General features: G+C 43.3%; 1 protein-coding gene across 3 annotated transcripts in view; it reads left to right on the forward strand.

The window, feature by feature from the left end:
• The window catches only part of Rhp (GTP-Rho-binding protein rhophilin), a 193,382-nt gene that overhangs the window by 120,410 nt on the left and 50,768 nt on the right, over positions 1-22,204 (forward strand). For all 3 annotated transcript variants that reach the window (XM_028318819.1, XM_028318820.1, XM_028318821.1), the window contains 7 exons: positions 598-714; positions 5,622-5,749; positions 12,910-13,063; positions 14,868-15,009; positions 15,343-15,434; positions 16,053-16,202; positions 19,961-20,116. In XM_028318819.1, coding sequence (XP_028174620.1) covers positions 598-714; positions 5,622-5,749; positions 12,910-13,063; positions 14,868-15,009; positions 15,343-15,434; positions 16,053-16,202; positions 19,961-20,116 — 939 coding nt within the window. The remainder of the gene's footprint in view (positions 1-597; positions 715-5,621; positions 5,750-12,909; positions 13,064-14,867; positions 15,010-15,342; positions 15,435-16,052; positions 16,203-19,960; positions 20,117-22,204) is intronic.

The raw sequence follows: 22,204 nt of genomic DNA on the forward strand, positions 1-22,204 counted from the left end.
TTACTGCCGTATTGTATTTAATTTGTGGCACAGATTATTATTAATAGTTACGGTATTGCACTATTCTTACTTAATTGTATCAAATCTGCAAATCAAAGGTATTTAAGGCTACGAATGAACCCTAGGGCCTATTGTTTATCAGCAAAGAATTCTGCATTAACTTCAGACTATTGCTTGCAAATCGGACAATGTCATGAATTCTGACCACTGCGAGTCAACTGACGTTGCCAGTATTGCCACATAATGTATTTTGTACACTCGGACCCTTGCGTGGAAACGTACCGCGGTCTGACCACTGCATGTATAAAATTCTGACGGTGACACAAATTCTGACCGTTGCGTGTAAATTTGCAGGGCTCGGACCCTCGCGTGGCAATGTGCCGCAGTCTGACCATTACATGTATAAAATTATGACCGTTGCGTGTATTGTTGCAGGGCTCATACCCTCGCATGGCAATGTGCCGCGGTCTGACCATTACATGTATCAAATTCTGACCTATGCGTGTATTGTTGCAGGGCTCATACCCTCGCATGGCAAAGTGCCGCGGTCTGACCATTACATGTATAAAATTCTGACCTTTGCGTGTATTGTTACAGGGCTCGGACCCTCGCGTGGCGACGTGCCGCGGCCGCCTGCAGACGCGCCGGTGCCAACTCAACCAGGAGATCAACAAGGAGTTGCGTCTCCGAGCTGGTGCAGAGAACCTATTTAAGGTGAGTTTTTCAAAGCTATACCTGCCTCTGTGTGACGTCACCCGTATCCAGTGCTAGTGCGAAGAAAACGTGATATGCACTGACATAATTATACCGCCTGTCACGTCAGTCTGCGTCGAGTATAGAGTGAGTGAGTTTTTTTTTCAATTGATAGGTGTCCTTTTAAAGAGCTGGTGAAGTGCTGATTCGGCTTCTGTCAGTGATTTTTTATAGCAGTACGAACCTATGACGTCAATTGTAGGCCCTTTTCAAGGCACCTATATACGTCCCATATAGCTTGATCACCACTTCGGTACAACATGAAGGCTGGTAAGAAGAAGTGTCAAAAGAAACTCATGCCCGTTTTCACCATCAATCCCTAATTTTTAAGTGACCCATATGAAAACAAAATTCCTGTTATGTGTTACCATAGGAGCCGCATAAAAATTAGGGATTGGTGGTGAAAACGGGCATCAGCCACCTTTTCTTCGGGCAATAATCCACTGCACTGAATCCGAGAAATGTCGGTCCGAAGTCGGATGCAATAGCTCTTAAACCGCACGAGTCGTACATCATAGATAATTCGCGTCGATCGATAACAGGCAAAACCACTACAGACCGCAATCCTGCAATTTCTCACGGAATGCCATCACACCTCGGCAAATCGGTGAAACCACTGCAAATAGACTGAAGATTGTCGCCGCAGCCATAGCCTGGATATTAACGAACAGGTCACTTTGATCACCTAATGATCTTGTCAATGGGTAATCAAAGGACTCCAAAGTGTCGCCTGAAGTCCACTTTGATCACCTGGGTGATAAAATACAGGTGATCAAAGGGGAATAGACGCTCAAAATGGGCGCGCTTCGAGGAATACCTGACCTCCTCCCAACAACGTCATCCAAATATTCGAATGTTTCCATCCTTCTCACTTAAAAAGAGATGCCAGGACCAGTAACAGTGACAGATAGATACATAAAATAGAAGTGCAGCTATTTATTTTCATTCCGCAGCTATAAATTGTCCTCAAGGATCTCCAGCTTGGCCGCCTATTAAAACTTTACTTAAAACCTAAATTTACTTCACCAAGTACCTACGATGACGGCTATTATACTACTTTTAGCAAAGAAATATTAAAGGCCTAAAGAAAGATCCTACTTACTACCACTATGTTGACCAACGATCTGGTGAATGTCGTGGAAAGTACCTGGATGCGGGTAGCCCATGACCGGTTCACAACGTGAAAAGCATTGGGGGAGGCCTTTATCCAGCAGTGGACGTCATTTGGCTGTAACGAACCAACTTGCTACATAAATACGAACATGACCTTTAGGCCTAAGATGCGCGCCGCGATAAGCATTTATCACGCCATTTTATCGATTTTACGCGATAAGCCCATACATTAGTCGCCTAAAATCATCGATTAAATTTTATCACGGCGCGCATCCTAGCTCGGCTGTTCGTTCTATTTGACCCATCCGATTAGGCCCGGTCTGGCCAGGGCGGCTGGTCGGCGATCGCCGAGGGCCTCCGGCTCAAGGGGGCCTCCAAAAGCCAAAAAATTCAAGTATACAAAAGTTTTTTCATTATAAAAAATTATTTTGTTTTACTGTTCCAGAGCGACGTAATACAGCAAAAACAATTTTAAATAAACAGTAACCTACTTTTTATTAAATTACAGCTAAGGTTAACCTAGGTATATTAAAAAAGTAATAGTAAGTCGCTCGGTGCTCGAAGTACTCGGTCACCCCCCCGCGCGCACCTGCATGTCGCGTCGTAGCTGTTTGCTGTCAGTTGAATTGACCTGCTGTCGGTGAGTTGATGTGCGTTGTGAGTTTGTTTGAAATTTAAAGGTGAATTTTTCAGTTTATAAAATGAAACGTGTGCACCCAAGTGGTGCAAGTAAAAGAAAAAAGAAGGAGAGGAAATCTTTCGAAATAAAACAAAGTTCACAAAGTTTGAATTTATGGTTAGCTGGTTCCAGTTCCAATCCTGAAAACATTGAAAAAACGCAAACAGGTAGGCGGAAATATCAGAAGATTTTTATGAGCATATAAGCCCTTAACTTAAAATACTTTTGATTGTATTTGTTGCTAAAGTAAATTTTTGGAGTAAAATGTGTGATAAACAGTAAATGTGATTCATACATAGATTATTCAAAATATAAAAAAATCGGACGTTCTTTTTTACTGGGTATGGCAAAAACTCCCTTAAATCATTAACTATTGTTGTTGTATAAAAACTAGGTACTATTGGTCATATTTTTTNCCCCAAATCTCATTTCTTTTTGTATTTTGTAGACAGCAGTTATGTATCTAGAAAACTGGACCGAAATTGAAAAATTTTACTCGACTTGGCGGTTGCACTACCGTGCCCCCAAATGTTTTAGTTTTTCTTTGATTCATACACCAAACACTACTTATATTCCAAATTTGAAGCTTCTAGGTCTGCTAGAAGTGCCTTAGAATTTTGATGATCGGTGAGTCAGTCAGTGAGTCAGTGAGTCAGTGAGTCAGTGAGTGACAAAATTGAGTAACTTTGACCCGTTATAATTCTTAAACTACTGGTTCAAATTGAATGAAATTTTAAATATACCGTGTCTTTACAATGCCTGCATAGCTAATGAAAATTCAGCCTTCTAGTTTTATCAACAACGAAGTTACAGGCGGTCGAAAATGGCCTGAATTGCTTCGAGAAAAGGATGGTACGGCCGTGCCGCTTTTTTGCTCGACTTGGTGGGGGCACTGCCGTGCCCCCAGATCCGATTTTAGAATAACAAAAATCATATTTTTTTACCCGACTGCGCCAAAAGGATGGTTGTGTTTTTCGAGTGTATGTATTTGGACGTATTAAGGACAAAGTAAAAATTTAGTAGTCTGTAGTTTTAGGCTGTATTATGTACCTACTTAGTTATTGAAATTTTCTAGCGATAAGAGTCGCAACTCAACGCAATCTGTATTTATATTTTTTGCACATCAGTCTCCCCTTTTTGTTGAAATATAGCGCCTATTACACACTACATAAGACCCCACAATGTTTACTGTTCATTAAGTAATACATCAAAAAGCTTCTACCCTACACATGTAAACATACTCGCATCAAAATTGACCATTTCTAAGCAACAGTCCAAAAAGACCAGCGAAGACAAAGGACTATGTAAATTAGGTTCTCACCAAGGTCAGGGTTCAGAGACCGAGCGAGAAAGGGTGTCACGCACACTTGCGCGCGCGTTTCGACCGCCGTTTATGTTATGATGGCTAACGTATCTGGCACAGTGAAGAGAAGCGGTAGGTGATGTTTAAAAAATATATTTTGAAATTGGAACAGTCAGTTCTGTACTTCGTATTTAAAAAAATAATTTAAAAATCGAACAGTCCTGGAACAGAAGATTTTAGTATCTCTGTTTATGCGATCTATCACAGATGAAGTAAGAGAGGACTTCCAAGTAGGAAGATAGAGTAAAGTTATTAAATGATAGAAATAATCGTGAATGAGTTGTTTCAGTTTAATATTAAAACGAGGGGAGAGCTGTAGTCTAGAAAAATGTTATCGTGACATAATTAAAGTACCTACATACATGGTAGCAATCTCGGCAATAAATTCTTCCAACGTTTTCATGGTTTAGAAAAGTACCAAATGGATTTTTTCTATTTATTCAGACAGGTCTGATGTCTTTAAAATATACTTAAGACTACTGCTGTTTACTATGGCCCACCTATGGCCGGTCAAATCACTTCTGTCCAAAACGTACAACAATCACATCGAACCCATGTCGTGTCCGGTCAATGCACCGAAGAAAGGTGATTTTCTTAATGGTTTCCCATTCACGGTGACGTCAGCAGCGCCCGCGCAGGATGTTACGCCGCCATTGTTCTATGGTTACGCGTGAAATTGCACAAATCCATTTAGACGGATTACTGAGATAGGGAATATCCTATGAAGACATTGTTGGGGAGTATGGGCGTGAATGGGTTAATAAAACTCTTCCATGGTATTTGACTTTATTCAAATATTTTTTTACAATAAGAATAGCAGTGGGCGGGGCACATATGTAGCTCGTAGAGACGATGGCCGTTGGGGCACAAAAGTTCTCAAGTGGCGACCACGGGCTGGAAGACGTAGCGTGGGCAGGCCTCCTACTAGGTAGGTGGACCGACGATCTGGTAAAGGTCGCGGGTAGAGCCTGGATGCGGGCAGCGCAGGACCGTTCATTGTGGAAAACCTTGGGGGAGGCCTTTGTCCAGCAGTGGACGTCATTTGGCTGAAACGAACGAACGAATAAGTACCTACCTATACCAAAGTAGTATTCGGGACAGTTCTAATAGGTATCTAAGTTGCTTCTCGGTGCGTAATAACTACGCCAGAGCGAAGCGATTCCGGAATTATCACAACGGATATGTTTGTAGTTTTGTCTAGGGGGACTGTAAGAAAGTTTACCGGCTATTTGGGATTTCCAAATATCTCAAAAACAGCTTTACTTTATAAAGAAAATCTCAAGAAAAAGTAAGTAGCGAACTAGCGACCATGGACTGACTGTAGGTAGGGCTCCCTTTCAATGGACCTTTGATGGGTGTAAATAATAATATGTATAATATGTATGTATTTAATAAAAAAAAAAGAAAAGTATATAAGTAGTATATCCGTTAAGCTAGCACCCATAACACAAGCATTGAGTTGCTTACTTTGGGGCTAGCTGGCGCTGTGTGAAATTGTCCAAAGATTTATTTATTTATTATTATTATTTATTATTATTATATGATCTAGTGCAGGACGCGGAAAACGCCTTTGTCAGGCAGCGCAGGACCGGTCGTTTAAAAGTCCTTGGAGGAGGATTTTGTCAAGAAGTCCCTTGTTTGAAACGAACAAGAAATATTATAGAAAATACTACTATTCTATTCATTTATAATATTTTTTTCTTTTGTTTCCAGGCCACGACGAACAGAAAGCTCAGGGAGACGGTGGCACTCGAGCTCAGTTTCGTGAACTCAAACCTCCAGCTCTTGAAGGAGCAGCTGGCTGAGCTCAACTCCTCGGTTGAGCTGTACCAAAGTGACAGGTAAGAACTGATTCTGAACCTTATAGATATTAAGGCTATGGTCTTGTATTAAACGCTATACGCCACGTCTGCCGTCCAGCGTCTAACGTTCCTATCGACATCCATACGTCAACGTTTGAACTCTTTCACACAAAAAATTTGTTTGGTCTCTACCACAACAGTAAATTTCCATAGTAAGCATGATGACGCAGGATGCAGGCCGCTACCAGGCGATGTGGCGTGGCAATCACTGGGGGAGGCCTATGTTCAGCAGTGGACGTCCTGTGGCGGAAATGATGATGATGATTGTGCCGCCGTTTATAGGAGAAACACAGCCTAAATTAATAACATTACCATAGAATAAGTAATAGTACCAACATTACGCCTTACAACCTCTATCGCTTGAAAAAATCGTCTCTGCTTAACGTCGTAACTTCTCGTCGTGCCTTTGAACTTCATTTATAGTATCAACCACATATTAAAACGCAAACAAAATCGCTATGATGAGCTGAGCTACCTCATAAAGGTCATAAAGGTAGCAGAAAGGCGCTAAGGACTACTATTCCGGAGGTTGCGAGTTCGATTCCCGCATAGTACAAACATTTGTGTGCATGAACATATTTGTTTGTATTGGACTGGTTGTTTTCTAAGTATATTATGTACTACTACAAAACTGTATTATATCCGTTGTCTAGTACCTACCCATAGTACAAACTTTGCTTAGTTTGGAACTAGAAGCACAGTGTAAAATGTCCAAGAATATTTATTTATTTATTAAATGTGCGATAAAATCTTCCTGTGACACAGAAATTCTTGCGAACGAAGCCGTGGGCAAAAACTAGTCTATAAAACCGTAATCATATCAATAAGACTTGTCCGGCGACACCTGATATTTAGAAGTGATTCTAACCCAGTTTGCTCAAGTAAATACACGTACGTATATCAAAGTAAGTTGAAGAATGTGAAAGTATGTCTTTAGTGTAGATTGATAGTCGATGAAATGTCGAAACATAAATATCGGCTATGTTTTGCCGGCGGCGCGTCGCGCTTGTTTATGTAACTAGTAAATTGCATGTTTTCGAGTTTTATGTGTGTCCGCTAAACTAGTGTATTTACTGTGTCCACTTGTGTAGCTAAGTGATAGGTAGGCGGTACATATATGTATATGTTACAGGAAATGTATGAAATCCGTCATTGTATACAATTCCTAGGAATTGTGTATAAGTCCTAAAATCACCCGGAAATGTGTGATGTAAATTATATTAGACACATTTCCTAGGAAAATTACACATTTCCTAAACAGCAATCGGAAATGTAATTAAGATTTTTTTTTTACACAAAATTATTTTTGTTACGCCATTTTTTGTTCTCCGAAACTTAAATGGCGCTACCGCGCCGCGGCAGCTGTGGATGTGTAAGGTCGCAAGTCTAACCTAACCTAACCTAGACTTTGTTATCCAGCTACAGGAGTACTAAAACCTTCATGTCAATAATAGTTTAATAAAAGAGATGTTAAAATTACGGCTTTCCAATACTTCAGCGTAATATGCGTGATGCCGAAAGAAAGGTATGCCAATAAATTTTAGGCAAATATTTTTTTGACCAGAGTATAATAGTGCCAAAAACAACTGTCAGGTTAAACAATAATAATTGTGAGTTAAAAGTACCTATCGGCCAATGTGGTTTGGCTAAATGAAATTTTAGGCGTACCGAGGGACACCCGATCACGCGACCGCGCTTGTGCCGCTTAGTTTTATACATTTCCTAATACAATATTGGAATTCTATAAAATTCCTAGGAAAAGTATACATTTCCTAGGATATGTGCGTATTAAAAAATCTCTGAAGCAATATTTTATACATTTCCTAAATAGCTTCGGAATTGTATACATTTCCTAGGAATAGTATACAATTCCTAGAATTCATACATTTCCTGTAACATATACATACTTACGATACATACGATACAGTTATCGTAGACAGGATCATTACACTCGGAAAGCTAGTCATCCTCAAAGTGAAATTGAGAACTGACTCATGATGTCCTTACAAAATATTTATTTTATATAAAAAACCCAACTGCGTAAAAATGAACTAAAAAGATAAATACATAATGTTTAAATTTGTTGTCGGGTACCCATTAGCAACTTATGTAATCTGTTCCCATAAATTGTGCTAGGTAAACTATAGTACCTACATGACGTAGGTATAACTTTGCTTTAATTTGGGACTGGATAACGCAGTGTAAAATGTCCAAGGACCGGTAAAGCTGTTGAAACTGCTTAAGCTTCCAGCGATAGCCACTTTAAAAAAAGGAATCTTAATAATTATGTAGGTATTTACTAAATATTTCTAAGACATAAAACAAAAATATAGTACCCAGGCCTAATGTGTATAAACATTTACCTCAAGACAGGGTACCTAAGTCCTCAAAATAAATACTTCTCGATAAACAGGTTTGAAAAATTACATTGAAAAATATTTTTAAACTCACTTGTTCAACATGAAAGGGAAAATCCTCTTGGATGCGTAATCATGGTACTCATTTTAGTATTCTGAAATTTACATACCTAATAAGGACGATTACGGAAAAAATCAACCAAAACTACGTTAGGGTTGTGAATGGTGTCACTTGGAACAGGTACAAAAGTAACTGTGACAATTAATAATATAATAATAATAATGTATTTTTAGTTTTTTTTTATAATTTACATTGTAAAAAAAATATTAAAAATAAGAAGGAAAATGCACAAAACTTTCACAATGGTAGTAACACAATTTAAATATAAATATAAATAGTGCATTGCTGAAGGTAACACAGAGTAAATATACAGAGGTTTCCAAACTAGGCCAAGCCTGTATCTTGGAAAACCAATAAAATTAAGTGTGTAACTTGCAGAGAAAAGGAAAACCAGTACAACAATGCAATTTCTGGTGCAAAAGAAACATCATGAGTAGCCTAAAAACATCAATTTATCAGGTTTTCTGTACTTAAATAATCCAGCGAGAGTAACCACTTGCTTAGGGCTATCTTTGCTTCCGAAACAGAACAAGATTTTATATTACAAGAGCTTGCTGCCTTATTATTAATACGCGCCTTAACATAGTCACCAAATCTGCTTGCAAATCGAGAATTTACGGAGAAAATATTCAATGTTTTAAAACGGTTTTTAGGTTTGAAAGTATTCAATGTTTTATAAAGCAATATTATACACGATACTTCACGTTTTTCTCTCTCATTTTCTTATCATGAAAAACTTCTTTATTTTGGCCTAAACATAACTTTCCATCTGATGAGATGCAGGCCAAGAGCTTACTTAATTCTAAGAAAAAAAGAACTTAAAAAAATATATGGCTTGTCAGTTTCTTGATGCCTTAAAAAGAAGCTTTGATGTATAAATATCACTCGCCCGTAATACATCCTGTCCTGTGTGTAACAATGATAACATACACTTACTCGCAAAACACAAATATCCATCCACAGTTATGCAATTATTTCTAACGACTCATTCACCCACATTTCCTATATGACGAAAAGCTATTTTCTGTTGAAACAGGGAAATCCATTTGCCCACTTGTCTTTATCGCTTCCGAGGCTATTAATGATTGATAAGTGATATAAGCTTGTATTGACTTTAGTAAGCATTATGTTTCTTATATGGCAAATTGCCATTATATTCATGCAATCGTTGGTTTCTAACGCCCGTATTCACAAACGGTGCATGCTTAAGTGAAGCAGCAAATCGAACGCACAGCGTTGAATAGAACTCTGTGATTGGTTCGTGTGTCACCCTGTGCGTTCACGCGCACTGTGAGACCTCAATACGGGCGTAAACATGTTTTAAAAATTTCTGTAAAGAAACAAACTCAGAAACTTGCCTATATATTAATTAAATAAGGCCTAAAATCTGTGAAATTAAATAAATAAAATATAAATATATTATTATCTAATAGACCAATGCCAAGATATCAAGTGACACGCACCCCTCACTACAAGCTACTGTGGCGGGCTTACAAAAACGAAATGGCACATAATGGGCCGCAGCGTTTAAAGCGCAGTCCTTGCCTTGTAACTGTTGATGTCGTCGTCGTCGTTATAGCCGAATGATGCCTTTGTCCACTGCTGGACAAAGGCCTCACCCAAGGATTTCCATAAAGACCGGTCCTGCGCCGCCTGCATCCAGGCGCCCCTCCTGCTGTTATTGTTGATGTAGGTAACTTAAATAAATTAATATCAAGTGACACGCACCCCTCACTACAATCTTCTGTGGCGGGCTTACAAAAACTCGAAATGGCACATAATGGGCCGCAGCGTTTAAGAAGCCCTTGGCTGCCCGACACATTCGCGCCAATGTGGTAATAGGCATAATGATAATGCCACAGGTAATGCGTCCGTCAGTCAGTGTTGCCAATTTAATTTTACTATGTTGCGGGACTTAATTTTGGTTTCAGGCAATATTTTCGTTGTTTTATTGGTTTGATTGATATTAAGTATGTAGCTTTTGCCTGCGGCTTTGCCTTCGTGGATTTAAAAAGGCTATAGTAAGTACTATACTAGTACCTACTAAATGTACGAATACTACCACAGACAATATAATATACTACCTACTAAAGTATTTAGTAGTCACTCAAAAATAATGTTACTTTCTATTGAAATAATATGTATAATTACTTACATTAAACGTACGACATATTATACACTGCACTTACTTATTTATATTATAGAGCCAAATACTTACATATTTTTGTGCGTGTTATTCATCATACTTCGCACTGCGTAATTGTCTTTTCTTTAAAAAATCCACCATCAGAATTCTTCGCATAGCCCAGTATTGTTGCCATGAAAAATTAATCTCTGCAAGAAATCGTATTTATTTAATTAATCCGTTCACGGAGGCAATTACAATTAAGAAAGAGCGTGTAAAAAGTTCTATTTCCGCCATTGTTGTGGTTTCCCGCGCTCGCCGCCGCCATATTGTATTTGTGAACAGTGGGACCGGTCTTGCCAAAGTATGAAAAATAATTTAAGATTATTACAGTGTTTAACTTGATAATAGGCCTCGGTCAAAGGGACTGTAGCGCTTTTAGGCGAGTTCATAAATTTTCTGCGAGATTTCTATGGGCAGGGAAGGGCAGCTGGGTACGCCCATGCTTCGGCCACAGATACGGGGATGTCTGGTGGCGTCTAAAGATGCCACGACAGCGTAGAACGTGTCTTGCGTGCCGCTCAAAGGAGGCTGAAGAGTGCTGAAGGCGTAACGATGCCTTCCTTGGTTGGGCCCCACACTAAACGAGCCGAATTCCGAACAGGAACGTACTAATTCTTGGGGCAAACTTCTTAGGGCCGATAGTGATGTCCCGCGTTTTCGGCTCATGGCTCACCGAGGGCAGCGTCAGGTTCGTGTGGGTAGGCCCTGCCCTTCTGGCCGAGACAGCCCCACATAATCCACTAGCTGCCCCCGTGACCGGTAATAGGCTAGTTGCCTAAAAAAATTTTTTTAGTCCGTAATGTTTAATATAAAAAAATATTGGACACATATATTTTTATTTGTCAATCTAACAAATAATTACATAGTTATGGTGCGTTGAAGTTGCGCACGACGTCACAACGTGCGGCATTTTTAAGCAAGCGTTGACGTCACGGGCCTCTTCTTATGAACTTTGGGGCGCTTATCTCTTAAAATTTTCATTAGTTTGAAAAAGTGAAAAATACGTGTAGAGTATTTTTTGATAAGTTAACTGACGGACTAATTAAAACTCTTGCTTTTCGACCCAGGCAACAGCCCCATTCAGTATGTATTTTCCTGACGATAAAAAAAAGTTTTTAGCTTGATGGACTGTCGTCTGTGCCTACTTAAAAGTTGAGTCTCCACAAATTTGTGGAGACTTGAATCTACTTAGTAAAGTAAAGTAAATTAGTAGTAGACCTGCTGTACCTCAATATTGTGCCGATGCTGTGGGTATGACTGGTATGACATACGCGGGAATTCCATTTGTTCCATTCAATGAAAGTTCAGTTTTTGGATTATATTTTCTCTAAACAAACCTTATGTGTATAAGTAAATCATTTAGGCACCTATTTTTCTCAGACTGTTAATATTTTACTAAAGACCGATACGATAGTAGGTATAATAAGACCATAATCATTCAAAGTTCGGGATGATGGTATGAAATTCACGAGGGAAAAAATGACCAATTGTATGTTTTGCAATAAAAGCTTCAATCGTCATAGAAATAAGGTACAATTTTCAATCGCACTCTTAGCTAGCGTGCGTCGTGTAACTGTTTTTTAATACTTGCCTCTTAATTAGAAGCGGCTCTTTTGTACACATTTCCCTCAATTATCAACTTGCCTTTTTGTAAGAAAAAAACTACAGTATTAAAGTGAAGCTTTTACATGAAGAGATCTGTTGGTTGTATGGACGCCAGCACATCAAGTAAACTAAGAGCTAGTGAACGCCAGACCTACGTCATTTTATAAAAGCTGAAAGTTTGTCAGCGTATGCTCCCAATATAGGATATAATGTTGGTGAATTATGAAGTTCGGGTCATCGTGGCTTTGGCAGCTACCCTAAAAAAACTGTCTGGCAAGGAGTTTGAACTGTCAAAACTGTCTGGCTGTTGGGGAAAATACTTCTAATTATTGCCCAAATATTATACATAAAAATCAGATTTTATGGTATAACGTAAGTCTAACTTTTACGGTGGCTTTTTCTGTATATTCAATAGACTGTAATTCTACTAACGTTCACTAGCTCTTAGTCTAAAGGTAAACACTGTGGCATTTTAAGTGGATGTAATAGGGTCTATTTTGCACCAAAAATGTATAGTATGATGTGCTGTTGACTGTACTAGGGGTGTTCAAAAAGTAATGGATGAGAATGGGATATTTGTAGCCATCACAAAAATCTGAAAAAAAAAATTGGGTAGGTTAATTCTTCACTAGAAACTGGTAAAAATATCATTTAAGTTCACTATTGCGCTTAAGAATTACATTCACCTGAACACGACCACGACATTTTAATACACGAACACGGCATTTTATACATTACCTAGGTATTGTATAGAATACCTGAATTATACAAATTGCCGGTAACATAGACAAACTTGAAAATTATCTACTTAGTTTTCCCCTTATTTTTTTTTTGTTATCTTATGACTATTTTTAACCTTTGTTTTCAGCAAAGAATGCGTGATGCCGATGATCCCCCTGGGCCTGAAGGAGACAAAGGAGGTGGACTTCAGGGAGCCGTTCAAGGACTTCATCATGGAGCATTACAGCGAGGACCCGGCCACGTACGAGGATGCCATATCAGACTTCATGGATATGAGACAGGTAAATAATTTGCTAGAATTTTTTTATTTTTATGCAGAACAAGGCAGGATCGCAACTGATGATGATGATGACCTATTTACTCTCGCCTTAAAAAGGCAACTCTATGGTGTACGGTGTAGGATTATCTTCTATCTTTTGACCAAAAACGTAAACTAGACAAAGACCTCGCCCGCGTGAATTTTGGTCTAGTATTACAGAAATACTATAGGGCGCGTGTCTTCCTTTCCAAAACCGGAGCAAAACTATCCTGTTTTTCCCTGGGTCTTAAAATCTTCACCTTAACTAAACCGATACGGTTAAGTGTGAAAGGGTAAAAGATTTTTTTATGCAAGACAAGGCAGGTATTTGACCGCAATAGCACTCTGGTGTTAAGTGATATGCAGATAGAATGAAAAGGCCCGGATTATCTGGGGGCACGGCAGTGCCCCCGCCAAGTCGAGCGCGAAGCAAACACTGCCGTACCATCCTTTACTGGAACCATTTCGCCGCATTTTCAGGCCCCTATTTGAGAACCTCTGGATAAGACCAGAAAGCAGAAATTTTCGTCATCTAGTAAGCTATAATCACATACTTAAAATCCAAAATTTCAAGTCTGTAGGTCATTTAGTTCCGAAGTTAAGCGAAAGCAAAGTTTCGCATTTATGACACTCACTCACTCACTGATGATCATCAAAATAGAACTAGTACTTCCCATAAACTCAGAGAGCTGAAATTTGGTACAGAGTTAGGGTTTAATGGCCACATGAAGGGAAAACTATAAAAACTAGGAAAATCGAAGATCTGGAGTAACACCACATTCATAATCAATACTACTAGCGCCACACCGGCACCGTGGTGTTCGCCTGTACCGCTCACCGCTAGATGGCGCTAGCACTTTGAGCGTCGATTTTCTGCACCGCGGTGTCCAGATTTTTTTCCTTTCTAGACCCCCCCGTCGATTAAGTTGAATGTTGTGTATTTTGAATTTGGTTCATTTCGTTTATTATATCGTGAGGTTCGCTAAGGTTAAGTTATTATTAAAACAATTATGATTCGTTGTCCATTTTAAAGGTCGCTGTGTTTAATATCGTAAAAAAAATGTCGATAATATTAAAGGACCACGACGTTAAATAATTATGCCACATTCTACAAAAAGAAGTGAAATCCCACCAAAACATTCTGTAAAAAACTAGCCAAGTCTCGATGGAGCTGCTTGTTTATCTCTAAAAAGTAATGAAATCTAGACAAAGTCGTGCCAAGTCTATGGTTCTTTACTGCGATTTCTTTATTATTATAGTTAATGTTGTGTGACTTGGCCGTTGAACAATCTTTATTAAGATAATCAATAATCATGCATAAGTATTATTGAAATACGCAGCTTTATTAAGCCTACAATTGACTGGTTATTAAATCAACGTTTTCCAAGTGGCAATTTTCCATCGTCAATGGGTAGCGGTTCTGGCAACAGATTGGTGCAATGGTGTCATGGAGCACCTGGTTTTGTCACCCTTCAACGGCCAAGTCACACAACATTAACTATAATAATAAAGAAATCGAAGTAAAGAACCATAGACTTGGCACGACTTTGTCTAGATTTCATTACTTTTTAGAGATAAACAAGCAGCTCCATCGAGACTTGGCTAGTTTTTTACAGAATGTTTTGGTGGGATAGTGTTTAGAACTGTAGATGGATTTACTTTCGCATTTTTATTTTTGGAAATTGTTAAGATCCCATTTTTTCGTTTTTAGTGTTAAAGTTAGATATACCTTTATTAGTAGGTATTTGTTGTATTTGTATTTTATTCTTAGTATGGAATTGTTCCAGGCTATGCGAACGCCAGTCCGCTCCACCGCGGGGGTGGCGTTGCTGTTCAAGTACTACAACCAGCTGTACTACATCGAGAGGCGGTTCTTCCCCCCGGACCGATCTCTCGGCGTCTACTTCGAGTGGTTCGATTCGTTAACAGGTATGTTTTATTGTTATTTTATTAATTTTCCTTTATTATTGTTTTTTTTTTATTCTTGTAAGTATTCCTTTTTATATTTATTTTTTGTATATATTTTTTTGTGTTCTGAGTTCTAAACTTGTGAATGTGGAACCAATAGTACATTTTGTGGAAATGTTTAAGAAAACGTAGAAAATTATGCTAGCAGACGTATTTACGACGACGTGTTCCCTAAAAAGGAATAATAATACAAATGAAAAATCTTAATTAATATACTCGTACCTAGTTAACATAATAATATGCTTTTATGTCAATAAAGTTTTTACATAATGTATTTCTATTTCTTTTTACCAGGAGTCCCATCGTGCCAAAGAACAGTGGCTTTCGAGAAAGCTTGTGTCCTGTTCAACATGGCTGGAATCTACACACAAATTGGCGCTAAACAGGTAAAAATTTATTTCAAATCAAATGTCTGTTATTAACTTGTGCATGGAAAAATTGACTTTCAATAAGTATAGCTTTCAAATTCCATGCGCAATAGTAGTGTACCCATACCAATGGTAGTCTTCATATGAGTTTCTTCGATGTGGTATAAAAATCTGCGAAAGTAAAACTGTCAGTTGACTTGCAGCAGAGATGGTATCTCGAAGAAGGATACTTGCAAAAAATCCGGTCGAGTTAACTGCGTACCTGGTCATCGACGCTTTGGTACGGTGTGCGAATTAGTCGGAGGGAGAGTCGCATTCCAGCGGGGTAATTAAGTAGTTCGATTGGGTTGCATAGGTTCAAAATCCTAGCGCACAATATCGCAGACAGAAGCGTTTCTGATTAATTTTTATTATTGACGGGAGTGCTACCATGTACACGCGGCCACAGTGTTAACGTCCATTTCCGTTTTTGCTCTCGCTCTCATCAAATGGTGATTCTTTGCGATAGAACGCGACGACATGACCGAAAATGGGCAGTTAACACTGTTGCCGAACCTTAATTTCGAGTTCCCGATATTTCGGCACTGTTGCAAGCGCCATAATCACGAAGTTTCTCATAAACTTTGATGGTTACAGGACCGAAACACATGTGCAGGCCTGGACGGCGCGGTGGATGCGCTGCTCCGCGCCGCCGGCACGTTGCGGTATATCCACGAGAACTTCACGAATGCACCCTCTGTGGACCTGGCTGCGGACACCTTGCTGGTACTGGGGGCGCTCATGACGGTAAGAGTCTCCTCATCATACTTAGGGGCTCCCCTAGGACCAAAACACAGCCCTAGACGGCGTGGTAGACGCGCTACTCCTTGAGTTACATACACGAGAACTTCACCAACACACCGCCTGTAGACCTTGCGCGTAATGGGGGCTCTCATGCAGTAAGAGTCTCCTCATTATACTTAGGGGATCCCTTAGGACCGGAACACATGGCAGACCAGCCGGGCTAGGATGCACGCTGTGATATACTCTTATCGATGATTTTAGACGTCGACGACATTTACGAAAACTTGACCAACACACCGTCTGTAGACCTGGCGCGTACTGGGGGCGCCCATAACGGTAAGAGTCTCATCACCATACTTAGGGGCTCCCCTAGAACCAAAACAGGCCTGGACGGCGTGGTAGACGCGCTACTCCTTGAGTTACATACACGAGAACTTCACGAATGCACCCTCTGTGGACCTGGCTGCGGACACCTTGCTGGTACTGGGGGCGTTCATGACGGTAAGAGTCTCCTCACCATACTTAGGGGCTCCCCTAGAACCAAAACAAGCCTGGACGGGGTGGTAGACGCACTACTCCTTGAGTTACATCCACGAGAACTTCACCAACGCGCCGTCTGTGGACCTGGCTGCGGACACCTTGCTGGTACTGGGGGCGCTCATGACGGTAAGAGTCTCCTTATCATATATAGGGGCTCCCCTAGGATCGAATCACATGTGCACGCCTGGACTCTGTGGTACATACACGAGAACTTCACCAAAACACCGCCTGTAGATCTTGCGCGTAATGGGGGCTCTCATGACGGTAAGAGTCTCCTCATTATACTTAGGGGATCCCTTAGGACCGGAACACATGGCAGACCAGCCGGGCTAGGATGCACACCGTGATATACTCTTATCGATGATTTTAGACGTCGACGACATTTACGAAAACTTGACCAACACACTGTCTGTAGACCTGGCGCGTACTTGGGGCGCTCATGACGGTAAGAGTCTCCTCATTATACTTAGGGGATTCCTTAGGACCGGAACAGGCCTGGACGGCGCGGTAGACGCGCTACTCCTTGAGTTACATACACGAGAACTTCACCAACACACCGCCTGTAGACCTTGCGCGTAATGGGGGCTCTCATGCAGTAAGAGTCTCCTCATTATACTTAGGGGATCCCTTAGGACCGGAACACATGGCAGACCAGCCGGGCTAGGATGCACACCATGATATACTCTTATCGATGATTTTAGACGTCAACGACATTTACTAAAACTTGACCAACACACCGTCTGTAGACCTGGCGCGTACTGGGGGCGCCCATAACGGTAAGAGTCTCCTCATCATATTTAGGGGCTCCCCTAGAACCAAAACAAGCCTGGACGGCGTGGAAGACGCAGTACTCCTTGAGTTACATCCACGAGAACTTCACCAACGCGCCGTCTGTGGACCTGGCTGCGGACACCTTGCTGGTACTGGGGGCGCTCATGACGGTAAGAGTCTCCTCATTAAATTTAGGGGATCCCTTAGGACCGAACACAGGCCTGGACGGCATGGTAGACACGCTACTCCTTGAGTTACATACCCGGGAACTTCACCAACGCGCCGTCTGTAGACCTTGCGCGTAATGGGGCTCTCATGACGGTAAGAGTCTCCTCATCATACTTAGGGGCTCCCTTTGAACCAAAACAAGCCTGGACGGTTTGGTAGACGCGGTACTCCTTGAGTTACATACACGAGAACTTCACCAACGCGCCGTCTGTGGACCTGGCTGCGGACACCTTGCTGGTACTGGGGGCGCTCATGACGGTAAGAGTCTCCTCATTAAACTTAGGGGATCCCTTAGGATCGAATCACATGCGCAGGCCTGTACCCTGTGGTACATACACGAGAACTTCACCAACGCGCCGTCTGTGGACCTGGCTGCGGACACCTTGCTGGTACTGGGAGCGCTCATGACGGTAAGAGTCTTTTTATCATACTTAGGGGCTCCCTTTGAACCAAAACACTACGAGAACTTCACCAACGCACCGTCTGTGGACCTTGCGCGTAATGGGGGCTCTCATGACGGTAAGAGTCTCCTCATCATACTTAGGGGCTCCCTTTGAACCAAAACACTACGAGAACTTCACCAACGCACCGTCTGTGGACCTTGCGCGTAATGGGGGCTCTCATGACGGTAAGAGTCTCCTCATTATACTTAGGGGATCCCTTAGGACCGGAACACATGGCAGACCAGCCGGGCTAGGATGCACACCGTGATATACTCTTATCGATGATTTTAGACGTCGACGACATTTACGAAAACTTGACCAACGACCCGTCTGTAGACCTGGCGCGTACTTGGGGCGCTCATGACGGTAAGAGTCTCCTCATCATACTTAGGGGCTCCCCTAGGACCAAAACAGGCTTAGACGGCGTGGTAGACACGCTACACCTTGAGTTACATCCACGAGAACTTCACCAACGCGCCGTCTGTGGACCTGGCTGCGGACACCTTGCTGGTACTGGGGGCGCTCATAACGGTAAGAGTCTCCTCATCATACTTAGGGGCTCCCCTAGGACCGAACACTAGCCTGGACGGCGTGGAAGACGCACTACACCTTGAGTTACATACACGAGAACTTCACCAACACACCGCCTGTAGACCTTGCGCGTAATGGGGGCTCTCATGCAATAAGAGTCTCCTCATTATACTTAGGGGATCCCTTAGGACCGGAACACATGGCAGTCCAGCCGGGCTAGGATGCACACCGTGATATACTCTTATCGATGATTTTAGACGTCGACGACATTTACGAAAACTTGACCAACGCACCGTCTGTAGACCTGGCGCGTACTTGGGGCGCTCACGACGGTAAGAGACTTCTCATCATATTTAGGGGCTCCCCTAGAACCAAAACAAGCCTGGACGGCGTGGTAGACGTGCTACTCCTTGAGTTACATACACGAGAACTTCACCAACGCACCGTCTGTAGACCTGGCGCGTACTGGGGGCGCCCATAACGGTAAGAGTCTCCTCATCATACTTAGGGGCTCGCCTAGAACCAAAACAAGCCTGGACGGTGGTAGACATGCTACACTCCTTGAGTTACATACACGAGAACTTCACCAACGCACCGTCTGTGGACCTGGCTGCGGACACCTTGCTGGTACTGGGGGCGCTCATGACGGTAAGAGACTCCTCGTCATACTTAGGGGCTCCCTTAGGACCAAAACAGGCCTGGACTTCCCGATCTTATCTATGGACACCCTGAGATACATAGGGGCACATAACTCGTAGAGCTGATGACCGTTAGGGCAGAAAAGTTCTCGAGTGGCAAGTGGTCCTTGACAGGCCTGACCGACGATCTGGTGAAGGTCGTGGGAAGTACCTGGATGCAGGCAGCGCAGGAGCAGCTGTTGTTAAAATCCTTGGGTAAAACCTTTATCCAGTGGACGTAATTTTTCTGTAACAGACGAACGAAGTTCAATCTGGAAATAATAATCAGAGGAGGCCTATGTATGTTCAGTTGAGGAATTCTTGTGGCTAAAATGATGATGATGAGAACCTTTATGAGAAATTAACCAAAGTACCGTCTATGGACCTGGCTGTGGACGCCTTGTTGGTACGGGAGGCACTTATGACGGTGCTAATCTTCTCATCTAATTAACTTTACCTTTACGGGATGTCGCCCAGTTCTCGCTACTCTTACTAAAGCGGCACATTTGAAGCGATCTTATCGTAGTAAATCCTGACTTTCTGTGTTAAAATTATTATCTATGTGTTCCAGGCCCAAGCCCGCGAGTGCCTATTCGAGAAGCTGCAGCTGCAAGCGCGCGAGGCGTGCGGGCGCGAGCGCGAGCTGCGCGACGACCTCGACATGTGCCTCGACCTGGCGCAGGAGAGCGCGCAGCTGGCGCACACCTACACGCAGCTCTACGAGAAGGTAGGACCCTCCCCCACTAAGGCAGAACCCTCCCCCAACATAGGCAGAACAGAACCTACGCCGTAGAAAAAATTGGCAAACCCCTACCTAGGCAGAACCCTCTCCCACCTAGGCAGAACCCCCCCACCTAGGCAGAACACTCCCCTACCTAGCCAGAACCCTCCCCTACCTAGCTAGAACCCTCCCCCCATATTGACCGAACCCCATACAAGTAGAACCATCCTCACCATGGATAGGACCCTCCCCCTATATTAAGTAGCGCGCATAACGTGCGGAAGAGAGCGCGAGCTGCGCGACGACCTCGACATGTGCCTCGACCTGGCGCAGGAGAGCGCGCAGCTGGCGCACACCTACACGCAGCTCTACGAGAAGGTAGGACCCTCCCCCACTAAGGCAGAACCCTCCCCCAACATAGGCAGAACAGAACCTACGCCGTAGAAAAAATTGGCAAACCCCTACCTAGGCAGAACCCTCTCCCACCTAGGCAGAACCCCCCCACCTAGGCAGAACACTCCCCTACCTAGCCAGAACCCTCCCCTACCTAGCTAGAACCCTCCCCCCATATTGACCGAACCCCATACAAGTAGAACCATCCTCACCATGGATAGGACCCTCCCCCTATATTAAGTAGCGCGCATAACGTGCGGAAGAGAGCGCGAGCTGCGCGACGACCTCGACATGTGCCTCGACCTGGCGCAGGAGAGCGCGCAGCTGGCGCACACCTACACGCAGCTCTACGAGAAGGTAGGACCCTCCCCCACTAAGGCAGAACCCTCCCCCAACATAGGCAGAACAGAACCTACGCCGTAGAAAAAATTGGCAAACCCCTACCTAGGCAGAACCCTCTCCCACCTAGGCAGAACCCCCCCACCTAGGCAGAACACTCCCCTACCTAGCCAGAACCCTCCCCTACCTAGCTAGAACCCTCCCCCCATATTGACCGAACCCCATACAAGTAGAACCATCCTCACCATGGATAGGACCCTCCCCCTATATTAAGTAGCGCGCATAACGTGCGGAAGAGAGCGCGAGCTGCGCGACGACCTCGACATGTGCCTCGACCTGGCGCAGGAGAGCGCGCAGCTGGCGCACACCTACACGCAGCTCTACGAGAAGGTAGGACCCTCCCCCACTAAGGCAGAACCCTCCCCCAACATAGGCAGAACAGAACCTACGCCGTAGAAAAAATTGGCAAACCCCTACCTAGGCAGAACCCTCTCCCACCTAGGCAGAACCCCCCCACCTAGGCAGAACACTCCCCTACCTAGCCAGAACCCTCCCCTACCTAGCTAGAACCCTCCCCCCATATTGACCGAACCCCATACAAGTAGAACCATCCTCACCATGGATAGGACCCTCCCCCTATATTAAGTAGCGCGCATAACGTGCGGAAGAGAGCGCGAGCTGCGCGACGACCTCGACATGTGCCTCGACCTGGCGCAGGAGAGCGCGCAGCTGGCGCACACCTACACGCAGCTCTACGAGAAGGTAGGACCCTCCCCCACTAAGGCAGAACCCTCCCCCAACATAGGCAGAACAGAACCTACGCCGTAGAAAAAATTGGCAAACCCCTACCTAGGCAGAACCCTCTCCCACCTAGGCAGAACCCCCCCACCTAGGCAGAACACTCCCCTACCTAGCCAGAACCCTCCCCTACCTAGCTAGAACCCTCCCCCCATATTGACCGAACCCCATACAAGTAGAACCATCCTCACCATGGATAGGACCCTCCCCCTATATTAAGTAGCGCGCATAACGTGCGGAAGAGAGCGCGAGCTGCGCGACGACCTCGACATGTGCCTCGACCTGGCGCAGGAGAGCGCGCAGCTGGCGCACACCTACACGCAGCTCTACGAGAAGGTAGGACCCTCCCCCACTAAGGCAGAACCCTCCCCCAACATAGGCAGAACAGAACCTACGCCGTAGAAAAAATTGGCAAACCCCTACCTAGGCAGAACCCTCTCCCACCTAGGCAGAACCCCCCCACCTAGGCAGAACACTCCCCTACCTAGCCANCCTCCCCCACCTAGACAGAATCCTCCCTCCCCCACCTAGACAAAATCCTCTCTCTCCTCACATAGGCAGACT

This window comes from Ostrinia furnacalis, unplaced genomic scaffold (assembly GCF_004193835.3).
Source record: "Ostrinia furnacalis isolate ACB-3 unplaced genomic scaffold, ASM419383v2 OfSCF7013, whole genome shotgun sequence".
Taxonomy (NCBI): domain Eukaryota; kingdom Metazoa; phylum Arthropoda; class Insecta; order Lepidoptera; family Crambidae; genus Ostrinia; species Ostrinia furnacalis.